At 47.6% G+C, this 21,239-nt stretch overlaps 1 protein-coding gene across 1 annotated transcript in view; it reads left to right on the forward strand.

The window, feature by feature from the left end:
- The window catches only part of LOC143133020 (cytoplasmic phosphatidylinositol transfer protein 1-like), an 81,390-nt gene that overhangs the window by 40,556 nt on the left and 19,595 nt on the right, over positions 1–21,239 (forward strand). The window contains exon 2 of the mRNA XM_076292832.1: positions 9,457–9,605. Within this exon, the coding sequence (XP_076148947.1) occupies positions 9,457–9,605 (149 nt within the window). The remainder of the gene's footprint in view (positions 1–9,456; positions 9,606–21,239) is intronic.

The following is a 21,239-nucleotide window of genomic DNA, read 5'->3' on the forward strand; positions in this document are numbered from 1 at the left end:
ACATCCCTTGTTTGTGTGTTTGTGCCTCACGTTCCAATGGGATTCGCTGGTTTGAATCGTATGGGAGGCGAGAGCTAATGATGCGTGTGGCGGCGTGTGGCTATTTTAGGCAGCACGTTTCACACACTCTTCCCACACTCCACCCCGCTGGTGTCAGTTAAGCAGCACGACTGGGCAGTAGGGGGGTGGGACGACACATATTAGTTTGGTTGCTTACCCAGAACACACCTTCACACACTTACTCAAACACACACGCACACACACACACACACTCATCCAGCACATACACACACACGCACACACACACACACTCATCCAGCACATACACACACACACACACACACACTCATCCAGCACATACACACACACACACACACATACACACTCATCCAGCACATACACACACACACACACACACATCCAGCACACACTCACACACACACACCACATCACACACACATCCAGCACACACTCACACACACACACAAACACATCCAGCACACACTCTCACACACACACATACACACACACAGACAGACTGCAGTGGTCTTGCTGCAGTCTTCACTTACACACGAAAAAGGACACATGGAACATTCATCTTTTGTCAAGTAAATGCGAGCCCACACACACGCACGCACACAGTCAACACACTCACACACATGGACTCTCTGCCCAGTCATTCCCGTCATGATCACCTCGCCCATGACCGGAAACCATCCATCCGTCCCTGCACGCATCAGTGACCAAAGGCTCAGCGTGACCAACAGGAGTGGTGGTGATGGTGCTGAGGGGCAACGGGTGATCGTTTGCTTAGAGCGTCTGTCTGTCTGTCTGTCTGTCTCAGCTGTGTTGCTAGGGCTCCGGCGAAAGTGCTGATTGCATTTCAGGCAGATTGAGTGCTGACTGAGGTGCAGACAGCCAGGCCGCAGCCAAGCCTGGGCCACGGGTAGACATCCCTCGGCCCATTCGTCTTGTTCCCAGCTCAGCCTCGCGCGTGCGTCAGAGCCTCCGTCCCGTCGTCCCTCTCCCTCCTTCTCCCCTCGTGTCCAGTCCACCGCCCGGCTCCCGTTGGGTCCCTGGCCGCCAGAGGCTTTAATCAATGTCGTGGGCAGATGGCTGGGCAGTCATTGACTCTGGGTGGAAAGTCACAGCGACCCGATGAGCCCTCTAAATCTCTCCACGTGGACTTTTATTGTAGGCATCAGGCCATGACCGCTCTGATTCACTGCTGTTTGCCGACGCTACAAACGACCCATCTCAAACAGATAATGGATACCACTGCATAAGGGGAGGGGGGGGGCTACACAGCTAAATAAAACAACAGCAATAAGATTTTTACGACAACATTATTCGCTCTGTCACAGGGCCCTGTAAACATGATTTTTAATGTCAGGCCGATGTGTTTAAATCCAGCCTGTCACATGTCCAAAATGAGGAGATGTGTTTTGAGCGGGTGGCAGTCGTGGCCTGAGGGCTTGGCACTTCAGACTTGATCCCTATAATGCTGTTGCCAGAGTTGTGACAGTGGCACAGGCTGCTGTGCTGGGTTATTTTTTACCCCCCTGCCCCCCCACACCCCCACCTCAGGGCCCCATTTTGCATGACGGCGCATCAGCAAGCTAACGCTAACTCTACCTGACAGTGAGAAAATCACCACTTCTCCCCAACATTTGTGGTGAGAAAACATATTACCAATGCTCTGTATACCCAATCACTCAACCACATCTCTATCTCTCTCTCTCTCTCTCTCTCTCTCTCTCTCTCTCTCTCTCTCTCTCTCTCTCTAATTTGTAGCCAGGTATAAAAACAGGAAAACAGCCCAATCCTCCTGCATGCTCATGCCACTTCAGACCACCACAGTCATGTCAACCCCTACCATGTTTTCTAAACCAGACAGTTCCGCATCTGAGGCACAGTAAAAGGAATGCGCACACACCTTGTTAAACATGCATTTCCAAGCTCTATCAGACAGTGAGAATTGTTTGTGTTTTGTTTTGTTTTTTACTTGTTTTGGATTTTTTTTCCCCAGCTATCATCATTCAACACAATGTGTGAGTGGTTGTTGGCGTGGTAATGGGTGCTAATAGTAGTTCTTGTTATATCACGGTTGTGGTTTAGTATTCAGTGTGGCCTGCTGTGGAGAGGCAGGCCATTATCTCTATTATGCTCTGAGGGGACCACCATTTTGTGACCCATTGGCCACACTATGTAATCTCTTTACATCTCTATACAACCCCCACACCTAACTCACGAGATTCTCTCTCTCTCTCTCTCTCTCTCTCTCTCTTTCTCTCTCTTTCTCTCTATCATGCCCTGACTGATACCCTGTGCTCATTCATTCACTGGGCTGCGAATGCAAATTAAATTGGAACATTTTGCCAAGCTCACCATTTGCCACAGGTCCCCTCTCTCTCTCTCTCTCTCTCTCTCTCTCTCTCTCTCTGAGCTGGTCATCTCATCTGAGGCGCACACTGCGTTGTCTCCACGCTCTCTCTCCATCACGCACTCAGACGCCCATAAACAAAGAAGTAAACAAATAAACAACCAAATAACTCATAGAGCCGACATATTTACCTCCCCATGCAACTGTGATGTACTGCAGACAGCTATGACAACTTAAAACTCTGAGCCATCATTTCATTGCCACACAATCTGCCACGCATGACCTAAAGCGCGTTTAACGACTCAGCAAAATCATTTGATTATTTTCATAACATGAGCAAGATTCCAATTATAAACATTGGTGGGTCGGTGCGGTGGTGGTGTTTGTTTGCACACAAACACAGGAGGGTTCTTCCTTCGTCCTGTTATGTAAAGCTCACTTGCTTTAAAACAACACCCTTTTCCACGAAACCTCCGAATGATTTCAGACCTCCCAAACAAAGCCCCTTGTGTCCGGTGCAAACTACTCCATTCACAACTATGTGTGGTGCACTCCATTGTAGAGCAATTACTGAGCTCCATGTGAATGTTTATAAGGATTAGCTGAATCATTGTGATTGGCTGGCTGATGCCTAATGACTTCATTGCTACATCCACTAATTACTAAACCCATTTGTGCTTGAGAGGGCATCCCACTTGAACAAAAATAGGTATTCCCACCTGCTGTCTCTGTGGTAGCCGATACACCAAGGTTGGTCATGGTGCTTGTTGCACTTTCAAATTAGTGCACAACATCTCCTTCATCTCTCCTTTCATTTTCTCTTTGTCCCATAAATGCACATCTATACCAATTACCTACTGCTCTCTCTCTCTCTCTCTCTCTCTCTCTCTCTCTCTCTCTCTCTCTCTCTCTCTCTCTCTTTTTCTCTCTCTAGCCGTTTTTACACTAGGCGATTTGCCGGCATGTATTGCTCCTTCATAGCGGAACGCCTGACATTTTTAGATACAGCGAGGTGGAACGGGAGGGGGTGCGGTCAACGTGGGCCGCCAATTTTACCACCAAGGAGGGTAGTCACAGAGGCGAAACATTTGGTTCCGTCACGCGTGTAAAAGCATCAAGGCGGAATGGGGGAATCTGGACGGGCGTTGATGACACTACATATTGAACTTTGCTTAATGTCACTGTTTAACCAACAAACAAACACAGCTAAACGTGTCCCATAAATGCACATCTATACCAATTACCTACTGCTCTCTCTCTCTCTCTCTCTCTCTCTCTCTCTCTCTCTCTCTCTCTCTCTCTCTCTCTCTCTCTCTCTCTCTCTCTCTCTCTCTCTCTCTCTCTCTCTCTCTCACACACACACACACACACTGTTGTGCATTTAAATGTTAGCCCACCTGATATGTGAGCAGTCTCTTGAGAACCTGCCCATCTCACAGCACACTTGATGAAATGTATACAAGAATGGATTAGTGTGTGTGTGCGCGTGCGTGCGTGCGTGCGTGCGTGCGTGCGTGCGTGCGTGCGTGTGTGTGTGTGTGTGTGTGCGTGTGCATGCAGCTGAGACGGCACTCTATAGGGTTTCATGAGTGGAATCCCACACCCGTGATGGATAAAGTGGCTCTACCAGTATAATCTCCAGTCAGCCACTCTGAAGAGAGGAGAGGAGAGGCGAGGAGAGGGATTCACTGGAGAGGGGGAGAAAGGCAGAGGTGTCCTCATTGCACCAATGCTAGTTGTTATTAAAATGGCTCTTTTGGTTCAAATTCTCCCTTCACTATCAGCACTGTTAAACGGCTGTGCCTTTCTAAATGGATTCAGCTCTACTGTAAGTAGTCACTCATGCTGTTGGGGTGGAGGTTTAAGCTTGGCATTAGTGGGGTGCTGTTAGCCTGCTCCACACCCTTCAGATAGTGATGGCTAATGATGCTGGATGAGAGCTGAGCTTACTGCGGAGTCTGCGCTGGGGCGGGTCCCCACGGAGACCAGCCATTAGAGTCTCCTGTCCCCCGCGTCCCTGGAGACCAGAAGTGGTGGCGCACAGTAACAGCCTAGGGAAGAACAAATCAGACCTGTGACTGGGAGAAAATAATTGCACACACACACACACACACACACACACACACACACACACACACACACACACACAACACAAAACAGACGTAACTATCAATGTACAGTGAACTCCTATGAGTATTTGGAAGACAAACAACCATGTCACTGCTAGCTATATGAAAATCCAGTGCAAAGAGTCATCTGATCCATCTGAATGCTTGTGGTCTCACTCCCACTAATTAGATCTCCGACTTCCGACTTTCTAGAAAGCACTGGGTGACCATCACCACAACTGAACCACCATCTTTTTAAAGGACACCCTACAGTGCAGTGTGTGACCCACCACGCTCAGCCCAGTCCAGCCACGGGAGTTCGTCTCTCCTCTACAGGGACTCCTGTGCTGGTGTTACCTACTGGGGCCAGAGAGACCATCTCACCAGCCATGCCTGGGTTGCCATGACTCCTGTGGCTTTGAGTGTTTGCCTGCGTTGGCGTGGGTGTTGTGTTGTGTTGTGTTGTGTGTGTGGAGCCATGCGATTATCATATATATTAATGTATGTGCTGTGGACTTGAACAGAGTGGCTCCTATCGAGTGGTGCCATATCGACAAAGTGTAGTGCCATAATTACAGTACACACACACACACACACACACATACCACATGCACACGCACACATGCACGTGCACACAAGAGCAACCACATAAAAAACATGTAAGTACACCAAAGCAATCATGGAAGTGCAAGTACATTAAACAGCGCCACATATGTGCACAAATGTGCATATCCACTGTATATATACATCCTATATCTATCTATCTATATTCTATACATGAATAATATATTATGTATGTCATGTTCACAAACTGCTGCTAGAGTGTTTTAGAGTTTTCCACAGGGGCTGAAGTGGGTAAAGAAGTTGTTTCCCCTCGCAGTGGGGAGGCTGCTCGCTCCCATGCCCCTTAATTAAAGCTAACGGCCCTGTGGCTCTCTCTCTGTGTGTGTGTGTGTGTGTGTGTGTCTGTCTCTGTGTGCCAGTCAGTCTCTCGTCAGCAAAGCCAGGGGACAATCTCTCGGGAAGAGAAAAAAAGATACCCCCATGGCATGCCAGCTCTCTCTCTCTTTTTCTCTCTCTCTCACACACCTCTCTCTCTTTCTCTCTCTCTCTCTCTCTCTAGCTCTCTTTCTCTCTCACACACCTCTCTCTTTCTCTCTCTCTCTCTCTCTCTAGCTCTCTTTCTCTCTCACACACCTCTCTCTCTTTCTCTCTCTCTCTCTCTCTCTCTCTCACACCTCTCTCTCTCTCTCTCTCTAGCTCTCTCTCATCTGTCTCTTTCTCTCTCACCCCTCCCTCTCTCACCTCTCTCCCTCTCCTCTCTCTCTCCCTCTCCCACTGTTCCTCTACCTGCCTGTCAGTGTCACTACATGTAAGAAACTCTTTTTTTCACACTTGTCTGATCTCGTAACAAAAATGCTGAGCTTCTACTGACACACAGGAAGAATGAAAGTCAAGACACACCGCTGTCACCTTTCATGTCGTCGCCTAAAATCACTTACAAATCTTAATCTATTTCAAGCAGCAAGACTCTATTTTTGCCGTCTGCCTGTCAACAAAAAAATCCTCAGTCACTCCTCTTAAATCTCAAAAGATGAATGCATAGGTTGCTAGTGAAGTGTCCCACTGGCCGGTTTGGGTTTCCGATATATGGGGGTTATGTGTCATGGGTTTTGGCATATGGGTTATGTGTGGTGGAGCTTGTCCAGCTCTGTGGGCTTCTGGTTGACAGGATGTTGTTTGAAAAGGTCAGTGGCTGCATTCCAGCTTTTCTGCATGGCACGCATGGGCTTGGAACCTTTTATAGTACAGCCAGTTTTTGATCATAAAAAAAAAATTACCGTTGGCCTCTGTGGACATCCCATTGTGCCACCGAAGAAGAAAACAATCTGGGCCTGCTCACTTATAAGTCTCCTCTGTGTTTGTGTGTGTGTGTGTGCAATCCCCAAGCGCCTCTTTCTTTGATGGCGTGTTGACATTGATGTGGGACCCGTGACAATGGCAGCCTCTCAGAAAGCGCTGTGCCCTGCGAGGCCCTTGTGACATGCCTCTTGAGCGCTTGCCTTGCCTTTTGTTATCTCGTTCAGGTGCTTCGCGTTCACCTTCTCCACGGCTCTCTCCTTCTTTCATTCACCTCTCCTGTCGTCCGCCTGCCCGCGCCTGCCTGATCCCTCGTTCCCTTCCCACTCATGTCTGTTGTCGGCACAAGAGAGAGAGAGAGAGGGAGGGAGAGAAAGAGAGGGAGAGAGATGAGGGGGAGCGATGAATTATTTACTGGCCACTTCAACCTGAGACTTTCTTTCATGCTGTTGCTATTAATAGCAACACAGCACTTTTCCTTGTGTGTGTGTCTGCGATTATGTGTGTGTGTGTGTGTGTGTGTGTGTGTGTGTGTGTGTGTGTGTGTTTGAGGGTTGGGGGTGCAGCTTCAGAGAGAGCAAAGCAGCCTATTCCATGGGATCAGTGGCGTCATCGTACAAAATCAAGCCTCTTATCTCTCCAGCCAGAGACACTCAGCACTTAATCATCATACCTGATGTATGAGTCGACAGAATAGGGTGGCGCAGACACTACTCATATAGAAGCATCCAGACAGCACCGCCCAGAAATGCTGTGTTGAATGCATATAAGGCTCTCGGCCATTGAAGCCTGCCTTGTTGTTGTTGTTGTTATTGTTTGTCCCAGTCTGGGAGAAGCAGTTGGTACGTCTCGTCTGACTGGTGGAGGTGTTCCAGAAGAGGCAGAATGGAGACTGGGCGCAGAGCTGCCGCTGCTCCTGTGTGACGCCGCACTTTCTGTCTGATTCCCCAAGGTGTTGGGTTTTCACTTTCCCTGACGGCAGACGGCATGAATAATTGATCGTCCTGAGGCTTGCAGCTAGCGTTGTTTTCGTGGGGGTTTTTTTGTGCTGAGGCATCTGTTTTCTCCTCTACTGCGGGGGAGAGGGGGGGGGCACAAGTTATCCTACCGCCAGTTTACCAGAGATGTGGTGGTGTTAGCACACACACTCGCACTGGCAGGTTCATGAGATGGGCTGAATGGTTCATTTGCTGGGTTGATCTCTCTGGAGTCTGGATTCTTTAGGAGTGTCTTCTCGGGGCCCTGCTTGTGAGGCGGAGGTGGGAAAGAGGGGTCAGTAACTCACAGTTTGTTGGTTTTGAGACTTTGCCATTACTGCTGTACATCTCACATTACCTTAATCAATACATACACATGCATGTTACATACACATACATGCAAGTCAAGGCTTCCTTTTTCTTGACAGTTTTCTAAGCATTATAAGAGCCCTGTAAAGCGTACGTGTATAAGGGGTGAACGCCCAGCTATGTTCAGTGTTAATGCCATCGTGTCTGCCAGTGGATTGCATCATGAGTTGGCACAGCCAGTGGCGGCCGGTCCCTGGGTACCCCGCACGCTCCCCCGCGGGCTCTGGTCTCAGGGTTGGAATGGGCTGCAGGTGAGGTGGAAGAGCCCAGGTGTGTGGTGGTGTTGTTGTTGTTGTTGTTGTTGTTGTTGTTGTTGTTGTTGTTGTGGAGGCCTGCCGCCATCGCTCTGCTGTCTCCATCACGGTGGAGTGGAGAGGCCTGGGGGGGGCGATAGACGGAGAAGGAGAGGAAAGAGGGATGGAGTGAGCGATTCATGGAGAAAGAAGGATGGAGTGATGAACTGAGGGAGGATGGATGGATGGATGGATGGATGGACGGACACGGAGAGGGAGGGTTGAATGAGAGAGGAATAGATAGACAGATAGGAGTAGGTTCTGAGGTAGAGAAAAGAAGTGCATGGATGGAAGGAGAGAGAGAGGGATTCAGAGGGAGAGAGAGAGGGATTCTAAGAGAGAGAGAGAGGGGTGGATGAAGGGAGAGAGGGGGATTCAGAGGGAGAGAGGGATTCAGAGAGAGAGAAAGAGGGGTATTCTAAGGGAGAGAGAGAGAGCTGGCCCTGTGAGTGCTGGGCCTCAGCAGAGAGGATGAGAGCGAGCCTGTGCTCCTCTAAGAGGATTAGGATAAAGCCCAGCACCAGGGGCCCAGCAAGGGTCATCACCTCACTTTCACCCTCCGCTCTTTGTCTCTCCCCTCGCTTTTATCCCTCTCCCTCTCTCTCTGTCCCTCCTTCCTCTCCCTAGAAGAACTCGAGAGCTCTCGTACCACTCCTCTTCCCACACATTTCTCACTCCTGCATTCACTACCCTCTTCTCTTCTCCCTCCTTCCCCTTTTACAGAGGATGTGTTTTTTCAAGCTGTTTTTCTCCACATTTCACTCATGTGTCCCTCCCCCATCTCCTCCATACCTCTCCCTCGCTCCATCTCTCCTCTCGTGATCACCTCTCCTTCGCTCCCATCTCTCCTCTCGTAGGCACCTTTCCCTCGATCCCATCTCTCATCTCGTGATCACCTCTCCCTCGATCCCATCTCTCATCTCGTGATCACCTCTCCCTCGCTCCCATCTCTCCTCTCGTAGGCACCTCTTCCGTGCCTCCAGACGGCACAGTTTGAAACGGTGGTCCGACGAGCATGTGTCCTCCTTTTTTTTGGCCAACAGCTTAGTGTGATCAAAAAGCAGCCAAGGGATTTGGCCTGAATAATTTACACCGCATAAACACACGCACACACAAACACACACACACGGTCCCGTCGGAACATTACTGGCTTCCGGCGTGGCCACTGGAGTCCGACCCAACCAGAAGCAAGCTCGTTCGGAGGCTCACTGATCTCCACTGGCTGGTTGGCCGCCTCTTTAATTGAAGAGCTTTCGGGTTTGATCTCTGCCTGCCAGCGGGAAAAATAAAAAGCCTTCATCTCCTCTGTGTGTTGTGCTGGAATAAACAGGACTTATGAACTGGGATCATTTGCTCCACTGACTTGATGCTATTTAAATGACCAGAGCGGTCCCCTAATGTTTATATTTGTGTGTGTGTGTGTGTGTGTGTGTGTGTGTGTGTGTGTGTGCGTGTGTGCGCTGCAGTACAGGATCGGGCAGCTGTACATGATCAGCAAGCACAGCCACGAGCAGAGTGAGCGTGGGGAGGGTGTGGAGGTGGTGCAGAACGAGCCCTTCGAGGACCCCACGCACGGACAGGGCCAGTTCACCGAGAAACGAGTCTACCTCAACAGGTGAGCCAGCTCACACTCACACTCACACATGCATACCCCCCCCCCCCCACACACACACATGCGCACACACACACACACACACACACCCGCATGCACATACATACACATGCATACACCCTCCCCACACACACACATGCACCCTCCCCCCACACACACATGCACCCTCCCCCCATACACACACACACACAGTGCGTACCACAGGGCGAGAGGTGCGTAACTTTGCCACTTCTGTGCTGGCAGCGATCCGTTCAATAATAGATGTGTTTTTGTATCAAGGATGTTGTTAGTTGCTCAAAAGAAGACGTTGGTGTCGGTGTTGTTGGTTTGCCAGTGGAAGAGATTGCTCTTCAGTAACAGATGTAGGAGGAAACATGTCTCTTCAGAAGCGTATGTAGGACGCAGCAGCAGCAGAAACAAGCACACACACACACACACACAATGACATGGAATCTCATTTGCACATGTTCATAGACTCGTCCAAGCGAGACTGCCACACACTGTGACTGTTTCATCACTAGCGTATATGCACAGTGAGTCAAATCGTTTTGCTGGATGATATAGTTGGTTGGAATGCTGCACAAGCACACTGATAAGCAAAGCAGCCAGAATCACACGGGCTCCACTAACTGCATTTGCACCGGAGCCATCTGTTGGGTAATTGGACGTTAATGTGCATTTATCTGCCCAACTTTCTCCCTCTCCCTTTCTCCCCCTCCTTCTCTCTTTTCCCATCCCCCCCCCCTCTCTCTCTCTCTCTCTCTCCATCTCTCTTTCTCTCTCTCCATCTCTCTTTCTCTCCCTCCTCCCCCCTTCTCTCTCCATCTCTCTTTCTCTCCCTCCTCCCCCCTTCTCTCTCTCGCTCCTGTTGAATGACACAAAGTGTTTGGCAGCTGCTGAGGCCTGTCGGAGGGTCTCTGTCCTCGCTCCGCGCATCGCTGCACATCCAAGGACAAAAACGACCCGAGTCGGCAGATTTCTGTGACAGAGAGCGGAGGAGAGGGGAGAAGTGAAGAGAAGAGAAGAGGATAGAGGAAGAGAGTGGGAGGAGAAGAAAAGAGTGGGAGAGAATAGGGGGAGAGGGGAGAGGTTGAAAGAGGAGTGAGGGTGGGGTGGACTCTGCAGAGGACAGACGATTTAGTCAGTAGCAACAAATGGCTGCGTCAGCAGCCTGGACAGCAATGGAGCTGACCCAGCACTACTCCGAGTCTTACTACGAGAGAGAGAGAGAGAGAGAGAGATCAGGAAAAAAGGAGAAGAAAGAAGGGCGAAGAGAGAGAGATAGGGGAGATAAATGTTTAGAGAAAGAGTAAGAGATAAATGTTTAGAGAGGAGGGGAAGAGTGTGATGAATGGGAAGAAAGAGACACAAAGAGAGCAAACAGGAGAGAGAGAGAGGAGGGGAGGGGGAGAGGTGGTTTGGGGGTTGATAGAGATGGAGGGAGATTAAATCTGTGGGGAAAGGATAGAGAGAGAGAATAGAGAAAGAATCAAGAGAATAGAGAGAGAGAATAGAAAAAGAGTCGAGAGAATAGAGAGAGAGATAGAGAGAGAGAATAGAGAGAGAATAGAGAGAGAGATAGAGAGAGAGATAGAGAGAGATAGAGAGAGAATAGAGAGAGATAGAGAGAGAATAGAGAGAGAGATAGAGAGAGAGATAGAGAGAGAATAGAGAGAGATAGAGAGAGAATAGAGAGTGGAGAGCAACAGTTAATGTTCAGACCCCCTGGGTAGCAGGGCAGTGCAGTGCAGCTGCAGCACAGAGAGAAAAGGCCGTCTCACCTCTAAAAGCACTGCAGAGCTGGAACAGGTGGTGTTGGAGAGAGGCTGAGAGAGCCCCAGAGACCCCAGCGCTGAGCTCTGGAGGGGGGTGAGGTGGAGAGGCCCTGTCCCCAGCGCTGATCTCTGGAGGGGGGTGAGGTGGAGAGGCCCTGTCCCCAGCGCTGATCTCTGGAGGGGGGTGAGGTGGAGAGGCCCTGTCCCCAGCGCTGAGCTCTGGAGGGGGGTGAGGTGGAGAGGCCCTGTCCCCAGCGCTGAGCTCTGGAGGGGGGTGAGGTGGAGAGGCCCTGTCCCCAGCGCTGATCTCTGGAGGGGGGTGAGGTGGAGAGGCCCTGTCCCCAGCGCTGAGCTCTGGAGGGGGGTGAGGTGGAGAGGGCCAGAGTCCCCAGCGCTGAGCTCTGGAGGGGGGTGAGGTGGAGAGGGCCAGAGTCCCCAGCGCTGAGCTCTGGAGGGGGGTGAGGTGGAGAGGGGGCACGGCCGTGCCGATGCTGCTAATTGCGGATAGCCGCTGGCTGGCTACAGCCCTGCTGCACTCATGAATTAGACAAGAATCTTGTGAATGTTTGTCAGGCTCTGGGTATCTGGGATTCACCACGATCCCCTTGCTTGAGCTGAGTGTGTGTGTGCGTGCGCATGTGTGTATTTGAGCGTGGAGGGGTGTGTGTGTGTGTGTGTGTGTGTGTTGTAACTAGGGGTGTAACGGTACACAGAAGTCACGGTTCGGTTCATACCTCGGTTCGGACATCACGGTTCGGTACGAGTTCGGTACAATGGTGGGAAAAGCAAAACAAAAATGCAGAAAGCATTTTTTTTTTGTACATGTCTCAGGCTGTACCACCTAGTGCAGGGGTGGGCAACTAATTTCCCCAAGGGGCCACATGACAAACTGGGACTGTTGAGGAGGGCCGGACCCAAAATACCGAACTCAAGTCTGAACTCAATTCTGTCCAATTCTATTCTGTTCTTGTATAACATTAAGTAAATCATATGGTTTTGTTTACTACTCGTAAGAACAGATGAAAATGTGAGGGAGACCAAGGAAAAACAGCAATAGGCTATTTATCTATGTCCAGTATTTAATCCTCATTCTCGAAAATGATTTTTTGACATTGACATTTTTTTTTCAGTTTTCAAAAGCTGATATAAAAAAGTACTACAATATCTATATAATTAGGCTAGACCATGAAAATGTGAAAGAGTCAGTACAACCGTAGGCCTGTGCCACCATTTCATCAACACTCAGCAATATTTCATCATTACCATCATTAAATTAACTCTATGCATAATTAGACTATGAAAATGTGAAGCAGACAATAGTAGGCTGTCATTAGTTAATCAACATGCACAAAGAAAACTATTTTAAAAATGTAGGCTATGTTTTTGCTTTAACTTTATGCACAAAACTGTGATTGGTCAACTCGCCCTGTGTGTTGAGCCGGCTGCTTCAAGCAACCTGTGGGTAGTAGCATCATACTAGTTCGCTAGCATGCTTTACAAATAAACTCAGACATATTTTGGTTACAGTGACGGGGTTATCCGAATGTAAACTGTCTATCTGCCAGTAACGTTTTGAAATTAACACTTCGTATCTCCAACAAACAGCAGGAGTTCGTTCTGACAACCTTTGCGGTGGTGAGCGACGCAGACATAAGAGACAGCACATCAGTGAGGGTGTTTACATCGTAGCCTATGCATCCACGCACAAATGTATGGGCGTACAAATAGCAGTCGCTTTCAAAATAAAAGCAATGATATTGATTTGCGTGCATTATCTCTATGTTAGGCTCTTGACTATTTCACGGACTCTTTCACGGACCTTACGCGGGCCGGTCAGGGAAAGCCCGCGGGCCGTATGTTGCCCATGTATGACCTAGTGTCATACAGTCTCTTCCCTGAGCTATCTGCAACAGCCTGAAGTGTGTAAGATGTAGGCTAAACAGTACAATAAGTACCCAGACTCCATCTGTAACTTGTAAACAAAATAAGACAATCAGCTATAAAACTGAAAATAGGCCTACAGCATCTCTTATTTCTGAAAGTGCAAATTACATAGAAAAATGGTTTTTAAAAATCCACTTAAGCAAGACCTTCAACATCTGTGTTTAGTTGTATATGGAAGGGTCTACAATTTGCCTCAATATTTTTTTATTGTGTGTAAAGTAATAATCTAGCCTACTAACTGTGAAAATATCACACTATTTTGCCTTTTAAAAAAAAACGAAATTGCTCCTTTCATTTCATAAACAGACAACTAGAAGTCACGTGACTGCCCTTTGACGTTAACTCACCGTAGCATGGTTTGTTTATTAGCCTGGTTAGCGTTGTCACTTTATTTTACTGTCTATGCACTTAACACTACCCGCTCCTCATCTGAGAAGTTACAAGTTACCCCAACATAAAGGTAATTACCACGTGATTTACATTTCTGTCATTACGAAATCATTTAATTTAAGCCATAGGTTTTGGCCCTATTTGTATGTGTATCCAAAGGCTGCTGAAGCGCAGGGTAGGTTGTTTTTTCCCCTCGTTTCAGTGATTGGTAGCCTACATCATCTGGGTGATGGCTTCGAATATGTGTAGCATTTTTTCCACTCACATACCCAACAACTGCTGAACAACGCCGACACACAGTTTCATCTTATCCACCACTCTTTCGCCTGTTAACGTTACTGTAACTGAAGTTCTCAAACTTGCGATATTAAAGAGACCAGCGGATCCTCTAACTCTTGTGGGTCTAACCTTAGTGCTGCTAATGACTGACGGACTCAACCGACGACCTGACAAAAAAAACATAGGCGCCAATCAGAGCTTCAGAGCTAAGGCGAGGCTACAGATTAGCGTTAGGTGTCGCTAAAGAACTCCCGTAACTCTCGCTACTTAACAGTAATTGCGCATGACATTAATTAATCCGCACACGAGTTTTATGTATTTTTATACCGTGTATTCTCCGTGTAAATTCATGCACCGAACCGTGACGCCCGTACCGTTTCGGTTCAATACGAATACATGAACCGTTACACCCCTAGTTGTAACGCATGCTGGCTCACGCATGAGCTAGGGAGTTCCACGCCAGAATGAGTAAATAAAGAATATTTATTAAAGTAATATACGAGAAAGTCAGTGTAGTGAATAAAAGCAAGGTGTAGTGCGAGTGTATGTCTAGGGATGTGTTCAAACAAAACAAAAAGACGACGGTCGAGAGGAGAGGAAGCCCATCTGCGCTTGGAACCCAGGCCTTCAAATACAGGTGCTCATCAGGGCAATACCAAACACCTGCACATCTCGGGCAACCTGCTTCACACAGAGACAGACAAACATGAGTGCAAGTGGGCGGGGCCAGTGGAGACCTGGCAGGGTCGTAACACCCCCCCTCTTAAGACAGACGACCACAAAGTGAGCCCTGACAGAAGTAAACAAACATCAAAAACAATCAATCTTTCTCTCAATATAAAATTACTAGGGCATAAAGGTCACAGACCCACCAACCATCACCAACCACCACCAACAGTTGTAACAAGTAGTTTCTAAATACATCACCATCCATCCACCAGTCAAAACTATCCCACTAGCACCCCGTTTCCCCCCAAACCTCCATGTCCAGTAGAACCAGCAATTTCCCGGCGCCTGGAAAAAGCGCATTAAGGACATACTGGAGAGAAGACATAGGAGAAAGAAGATGCGTGAGACAAAATGGCAGGACATCAGGCTCAATCTCCATCATCCACTGAACGGGACAACGCATCTCCAATGACGCCACCACGCAAAACGGGACACTTTTTTCCAATGACCTTTTTCCATACAATAATGGCAACTGCTCTCACCAGCTTTATTTTGGCCACCCTGATCTCGTTTAAAAGCATTAAAACTTCTGGGGCGAGAATCTTCGCGACTGAAACCTCGAGGCCAATCGTCATGACTAAAACACTGAGGCGCATGATCTCTGAATGTACTCTTATGGGTCAAAACAAATTCATCCGCTAGAACTGCGGCTTCTGCAGCTGTTTTAATTTTATGTTCGTTTATGTAAGTAGCAAGTCTGTCTGGAATTACTAAACTGCTCTAGTACAACCAAATTGCACAGCTCCTCAAACGTCTTCACTCCTTCAGACGTACGCCAACGCATAAACAAACTAGTCAGCTCACGGGCAAGTTCAGTATGCGTTAGTCTCTACCCCTTCTTCCAATTTCTATATTTCTGTCTGTAAGCTTCAGGAATAAGCTCAAAAGCCTTCAAAATAGCCCCCTTTACAGCTTCATAATTCTGTTCCGACGCACCAAGCGCAATAAAGGCCTCCTGAGCGCCCTGTTATCACGGCCTGTATCAAAAGAGTTCGTTCAGCGTCTCCCCAAACTCGCTCACTGGCAACATTTTCAAATAACGCAAAAAATACATCGGGGTCGCGTTCGTTGAATTTCGGCAGAAATGTTATCATAGTAGACAAGTTGGACTCAGATGTATTAGCTGGTTGGGCTGGCCATCTACCTGCTGCCATCAACCGAAGACTCATTCTCTAACTTGATGCGCTCAAGCTCACTTTCTTTTTCCAATTCGCGCTGCCGTATTTTTAATCTCTCATATTCCAAAAGACGCTCTTTTTCCTTTTCTTCGGCCTCTGATTTACTCTCCATTTCTCGCTCAGCCGCTTCCAATTTCAGTCCTCGTTCCTTCTCTTTAGCCCTTTCGGCCAATTCTCTTGCTGCCAATCTATCGCGTTCGATTTGTAATTCAATAAGTACCTTTTGTTGCTCAAAAGTTAAATGAACAGCCTGAGGAGTCGATGTACTTAGGGACTGTACGATATTTACCGGGGGGGGGGGGGGGCTAAGAGAATTTTTTAAGCCTTAGGGGAAGGCCCAGGAGAATTTTTTGGCCTGGGGGGAGGGCCGAGGAAAATTATTTTTTCCTGATCCATGATATTTTTTTCCCCTGATCAATGATCCGTTTTCGATATTTTAAAAGGTTTGTAGGCCAAAACATGATTCACGTCTCTTTGACAGAGTGGGCGAGTCCAAAAAGTTGCAACCCTACCTGAATCTCCCACAACTCCCCTCGTAAGCTTGCAGGTCACCCGCGGTTATGGGTCATAAACCAAATATTTTAATTATATTCGGGTCATTTGCGGGCGGGTCAGTTAAAATTAATTAAATATATATTTTCTACAAATAGGCCTACTTAAAATATCACGAGAAGGCTAGCATCAATACAGTAAAGCATCAACACGTCAACAGTAAAGAAGCTGAAGACGCGAGTTAAAATAATAAAGACACCCTTTCAGGAAAAGCAATATGGGAAATATTGGGAAAAGTTCTTAAAGAAGATGACAGTAGTACAAGTCATGGTCTATGTAGGCCTACTTCTTGCGAATCCATTTAAAAGTATGACAGCCGAAACGGGCAGCCTGCAGGAATAAATCTTATGGCACAGACTACACAGCCATATCTACCGGTATGTAGCCTATAGGTTCGCGCATGCATAAAAGTTACCTTAGTTCGTTGTGTTTGTGACTTTAAACAGTGGATGTGCTTTAGTAAAGCTTTGTGCTTCATTCAGCATTTTAAACCAGTTCTTACGCTAACGTTTTGACCAGCATGTATCTCTCTTGCCTAGCCTACCTTGCCTCCCCATTTCTATTTTCGAAAGAAGTATGTCCATGGCCAAATATATCCTAGTGTTCTAATCCTTGGTGGTTGCGTGCGTGCTTGCGCTCTTATTCTCATTCTCTCTCCTGCGCAAACATTATGTCCTGCATGCCTGCGTGTAGTTCTACTGCATAAAGTTTCGCAAATAAATTAGTTTGTTTTACAGAAATGGACTACTGCATGCAGACTATAACCAAAAGCACACATTTTGTAAATAAGCGGGTCGGATCGCGGGTCGGGTATAATTTTGTCCTAATTAATATTCGCGGTCCGAGTTGCGGTCGGGTTGATTAAAATATCGGGCGACCGCGGGCCGCTTGTGACCAAACCCGCGCAACACTGGTTTGTAGCCCCATGTGTGTGTGTGCTTATGACATTTGCTGGCCGTTTTAACCTTGTAAACGTCATTTTTCGACCAGTTTTATTTGATTCACGTAGGGGGGAGGGCCTAGGAGAATTTTTTTGAGCCGGGGGGAGGCCCCTGGGAAAAAAAATTTGACCAGGGGGGAGGGCCAGGCAGAACATTTTTAACCCGATCGTCTGGCGACCGGCCCTCCCCCCCGCTAAATATCGTACAGTCCCTTAGAGGGGCAGGCTGCTCAGATAACTCATTCATCGAAACGACGTCCATCTCATTAAGTCTCTCTAATACCAATTTTTGCAATGTATCCTTTTTGGCCGACTTCGGAAGTTGAGACTCAAAACAATAGTGTTCAGCGACTTTACGCAACTGGTCTTTCGTTAGACCAAACAATTCATTTTTCGTCGGAGCTGCAAAAAACAAAGATTCTCCACTCAAATAACAATCTAAAATTAGTCCGATTGTCATAGTACAACAAACTTACTCAAAAAAATCATGAGAAATCCGAAAGCCTTAATAAACCTACCCAATCGTACACATCCCCCCCACCAGTCACTCGGCGTCTGAAAGCACAGCGGAACACTTTGGCCTACTTATACAGAGAGTGAGCTGCCCGGCATCTATCTCGCCACAAATGCCCTGAATATTTCCACCCCCTACGTCTTCAGTGTGCCCACCTATGATTGAACCGATAAGCAGTTCCCCCACGTTCGACACACCACTTAAGCTACAAGTTAACCAACACAAAAAAGTTTTAGGCGTCTTACCCAAGACCGGGCCTGCACGCAGCCCAAAAGCAACTTACCCTATCAGGTTCCGCCAGGCCTCCCGACACCAAGAAACAGCGAGGAAAAAGCGCACGAAAGGACCAACCCCGCAACTAAGCACAGAATACCAGCGGAACTCGAAACATCGAGGAAAAAACGCACGAAAAGATTAATCCTGCAGCTAAGCACAGGATGCCAGCGGAACTCCCTCTCCCGTCGTACACCGGAAAACAGGTAATCAATTAAGCTCATTAACAAAACAAAACATGGAACTCCACAAAAATTCCCTGTGCGTAAGGCACACATAATCACACAAAACCGGAGTTTTTTTTTTGTTTGTTTGTTATCGAGACAGACAAACATGAGCGCAAGTGGGCGGGGCCAGTGGAGACCTGGCAGGGTGGTAACAGTGTGAATGAGGTCTCTCTCGGTCTGAGAGCCTGTCCAGCCAGCCGCTGTGGAGGTTGGGGTCTAATAAATATACTTAGAGCGTGACAAACCACTTTGCATGGGTGAAGCATGAGATGTTCCTCCTGATGCAGAGCCGAAGGAGGATAGGAGGAAGTGGCTTAGCAGTGTGTGTGTGTGTGTGTGTGTGTATAATTGTGTGTGTGTGTGTATTATGTTTTATGTGTATGAGAGACTTAGACCATTTAGAATTAATGTGAGTTTGTTCAGTGTATAATTGTGTGTGTGTGTGTGTGTGTGTGTGTGTGTGTGTGTGTGTGTGTGTGTCTGTCTGTCTGCATGTCTCTCTAACACTCAATTTATTTATTTGCTCAGTTTGCAAGAGGCTGTGCAATCTTTGTAAGATGAGCTGGGATTCCTCCATAGAAACCGCTCTCTAAAGGCAGGACGTGGGGCCATTAGTGAGGTCATATCAGGACACAATGGCGAGAGGATTGGTTTCCACACAGCCCTGCCCTTCCTTTAGTACTGCTCCTGCTTCCATTCCAGCCATCTCACTCTCCATTTAGTAAGCTGCTCCTCTGCCTTCAGCAGAACACCCATCCCTTTTTCAATACCGGATGCCGGAGGCGTAGAAACGAAATGCATAGAAAGTACAAGGACATCGAGGATGTCGAGGAACGACTGCGTCAGAATGAATCATTTTGCCCTTCTTGATTTTGTAACATTTAAGTATAAGTATATATACTCTTTTGATCCTGTGAGGGAAATTTGGTCTCTGCATTTATCCCAATCCGTGAATTAAACACACTTAGCAGACAGTAAATACAAAGTGAGGTGAAGCACACACTAATCCCGACGCAGTGAGCTGCCTGCAAAAACAGCGGTGCTCGGGGGCAGTGAGGGGTTAGGTGCCTTGCTCAAGGGCACTTCAGCCGTGCCTACTGGTCGGGGTTCAAACCAGCAATCCTCCGGTTACAAGTCCGAAGCCCTAACCAGTAGGCCACGGCTGAATTTTATCATCTTGAATCATCATCTTGAATTTCCCCTTGGAGATCAATAAAGTATCTATCTATCTATCTATCTATCTATCTATCTATCTATCTATCTATCTATCTATCTATCTATCTATCTATCTATCTATCTATCTATCTATCTATCTATCTATCTATCTATCTATCTATCTATCTATCTATCTATCTATCTATCTATCTATCTATCTATCTATACTATACTATACTATACTATACTAGCACACCTTAGCATACCAGGCTATCTAGACTCCTCACAGAGTAGCCCTGTCCTAATGGTGCGGTGGACGTTCGGACAGCCCCGTCTCTTTAAAAAAAAATTCCACTCGCATTGCTCTGCTATTTTGAACGAAAGATACGACGCAATAGAAGGGCATATTGAACGGGCTCGGAGTGGACAGTCACTCGCTCGGATGTCGTTAGGCCGCCCAAACTTCGTGCAGTCATCTTCTCTCGGTTTGAGGATCTGAAATCCAAACACACGTGGCCCAGTTTTGTCCTTCCTCCTCAGAGTAAGATTGACAGGTATGAAGCTTTGAGTGTTCTGCGTAAATATCAGTAGCAGCAGATGCCTTTGATTTTCTCACTCCTCCTGCTTTGTTTTGTTTGAAGTAGTTTTGAACAGAAATGAATCACAGCTTTATTCAGTGCCGGGTGCCGGAGCGCTGGTCCATTAAAAAGCGGCTCGTTTTGGCACGCTGTCAGAATGAGAGGCCTGATCTAAAAGAGGAGCTCCGTTTGTGTGTGTGTGTGTGTGTGTGTGTGTGTGTGTGTGTGTGTGTTTTAGTGAATGTGAGAGAGAGAGCAGCAAGCCTGACAACCGCGTTGTTGCCCAGAGAAACTGTCACCCTGGCGAGACTGCCAATTATGGGATGGTGTTAGGCCTACTTGTGGAGGACTTAAATGTCAGAGTGTGGCTTTCTCTCTAATGCAGTATCATCTTATCACTCACGACTGTGGTTCTGAGGAGAGAGAGAGAGAGAGAGAGAGAAAGAATGGGGAGGAGAAGAGGAGTTTTACTTGGCACTGCTAGAACTGCTCTGTTTCAACCAATACCAGTGTCTTTGAAGAGTGATTTTGTAAGTGCCACAGGGATTTGTGGTTAAAAAAGGAGATATGATTTCAGCTCTCGCGCAAGAAAAGCGGTTTCATACCAACCAATTCCCTGAAATGCCCCTGAAGTGTTCGGTTCCCCACCACAAAGGGAGGTGTAGAGAATCGTGAGTGATTGTGGAAATCTGTTGTGAAAGCATTTAGTGTTTTGTCCTTGTGTGCCATGGCTCCCCTGTTTACATGTGATGGATGCAATTAGAGCAGAGCAGACATCCATCACAGTATTGTCTGAGTCGCTCGCTTGTGCCTTTCTCTCTGTGTGAGCCTCTATATCACCTTCTCAGCCAGGCTCCTTTTCTCTCTGTCTATATTTACTCCTCTCTCTCTCTCCTACTCACCTGTTCTCTCCTCTTTTCCTCTCTTTTTTTCTCCTCCACTATTTCAACCAACTGTCTGTTTATCCCTCTCCTCTTCTTCCACTCACTCTCTCCTCTCCTGTTTCCCTCCATCTCTCCAGCGCTCCTCCCTCTCTCCTCTCCTCCCTCTCTCCTCTCTCGCCTCCCTCTCTCCTCTCCTCTCTCTCCTGTGTTGTGTGTTGA

Source organism: Alosa pseudoharengus, unplaced genomic scaffold, assembly GCF_046254945.1.
Source record: "Alosa pseudoharengus isolate Yale_2024_CS ecotype anadromous, Long Island Sound unplaced genomic scaffold, YU_APseudo_1.1 YU_APseudo_1.1_scf_1, whole genome shotgun sequence".
Classification (NCBI taxonomy): Eukaryota; Metazoa; Chordata; class Actinopteri; order Clupeiformes; family Clupeidae; genus Alosa; species Alosa pseudoharengus.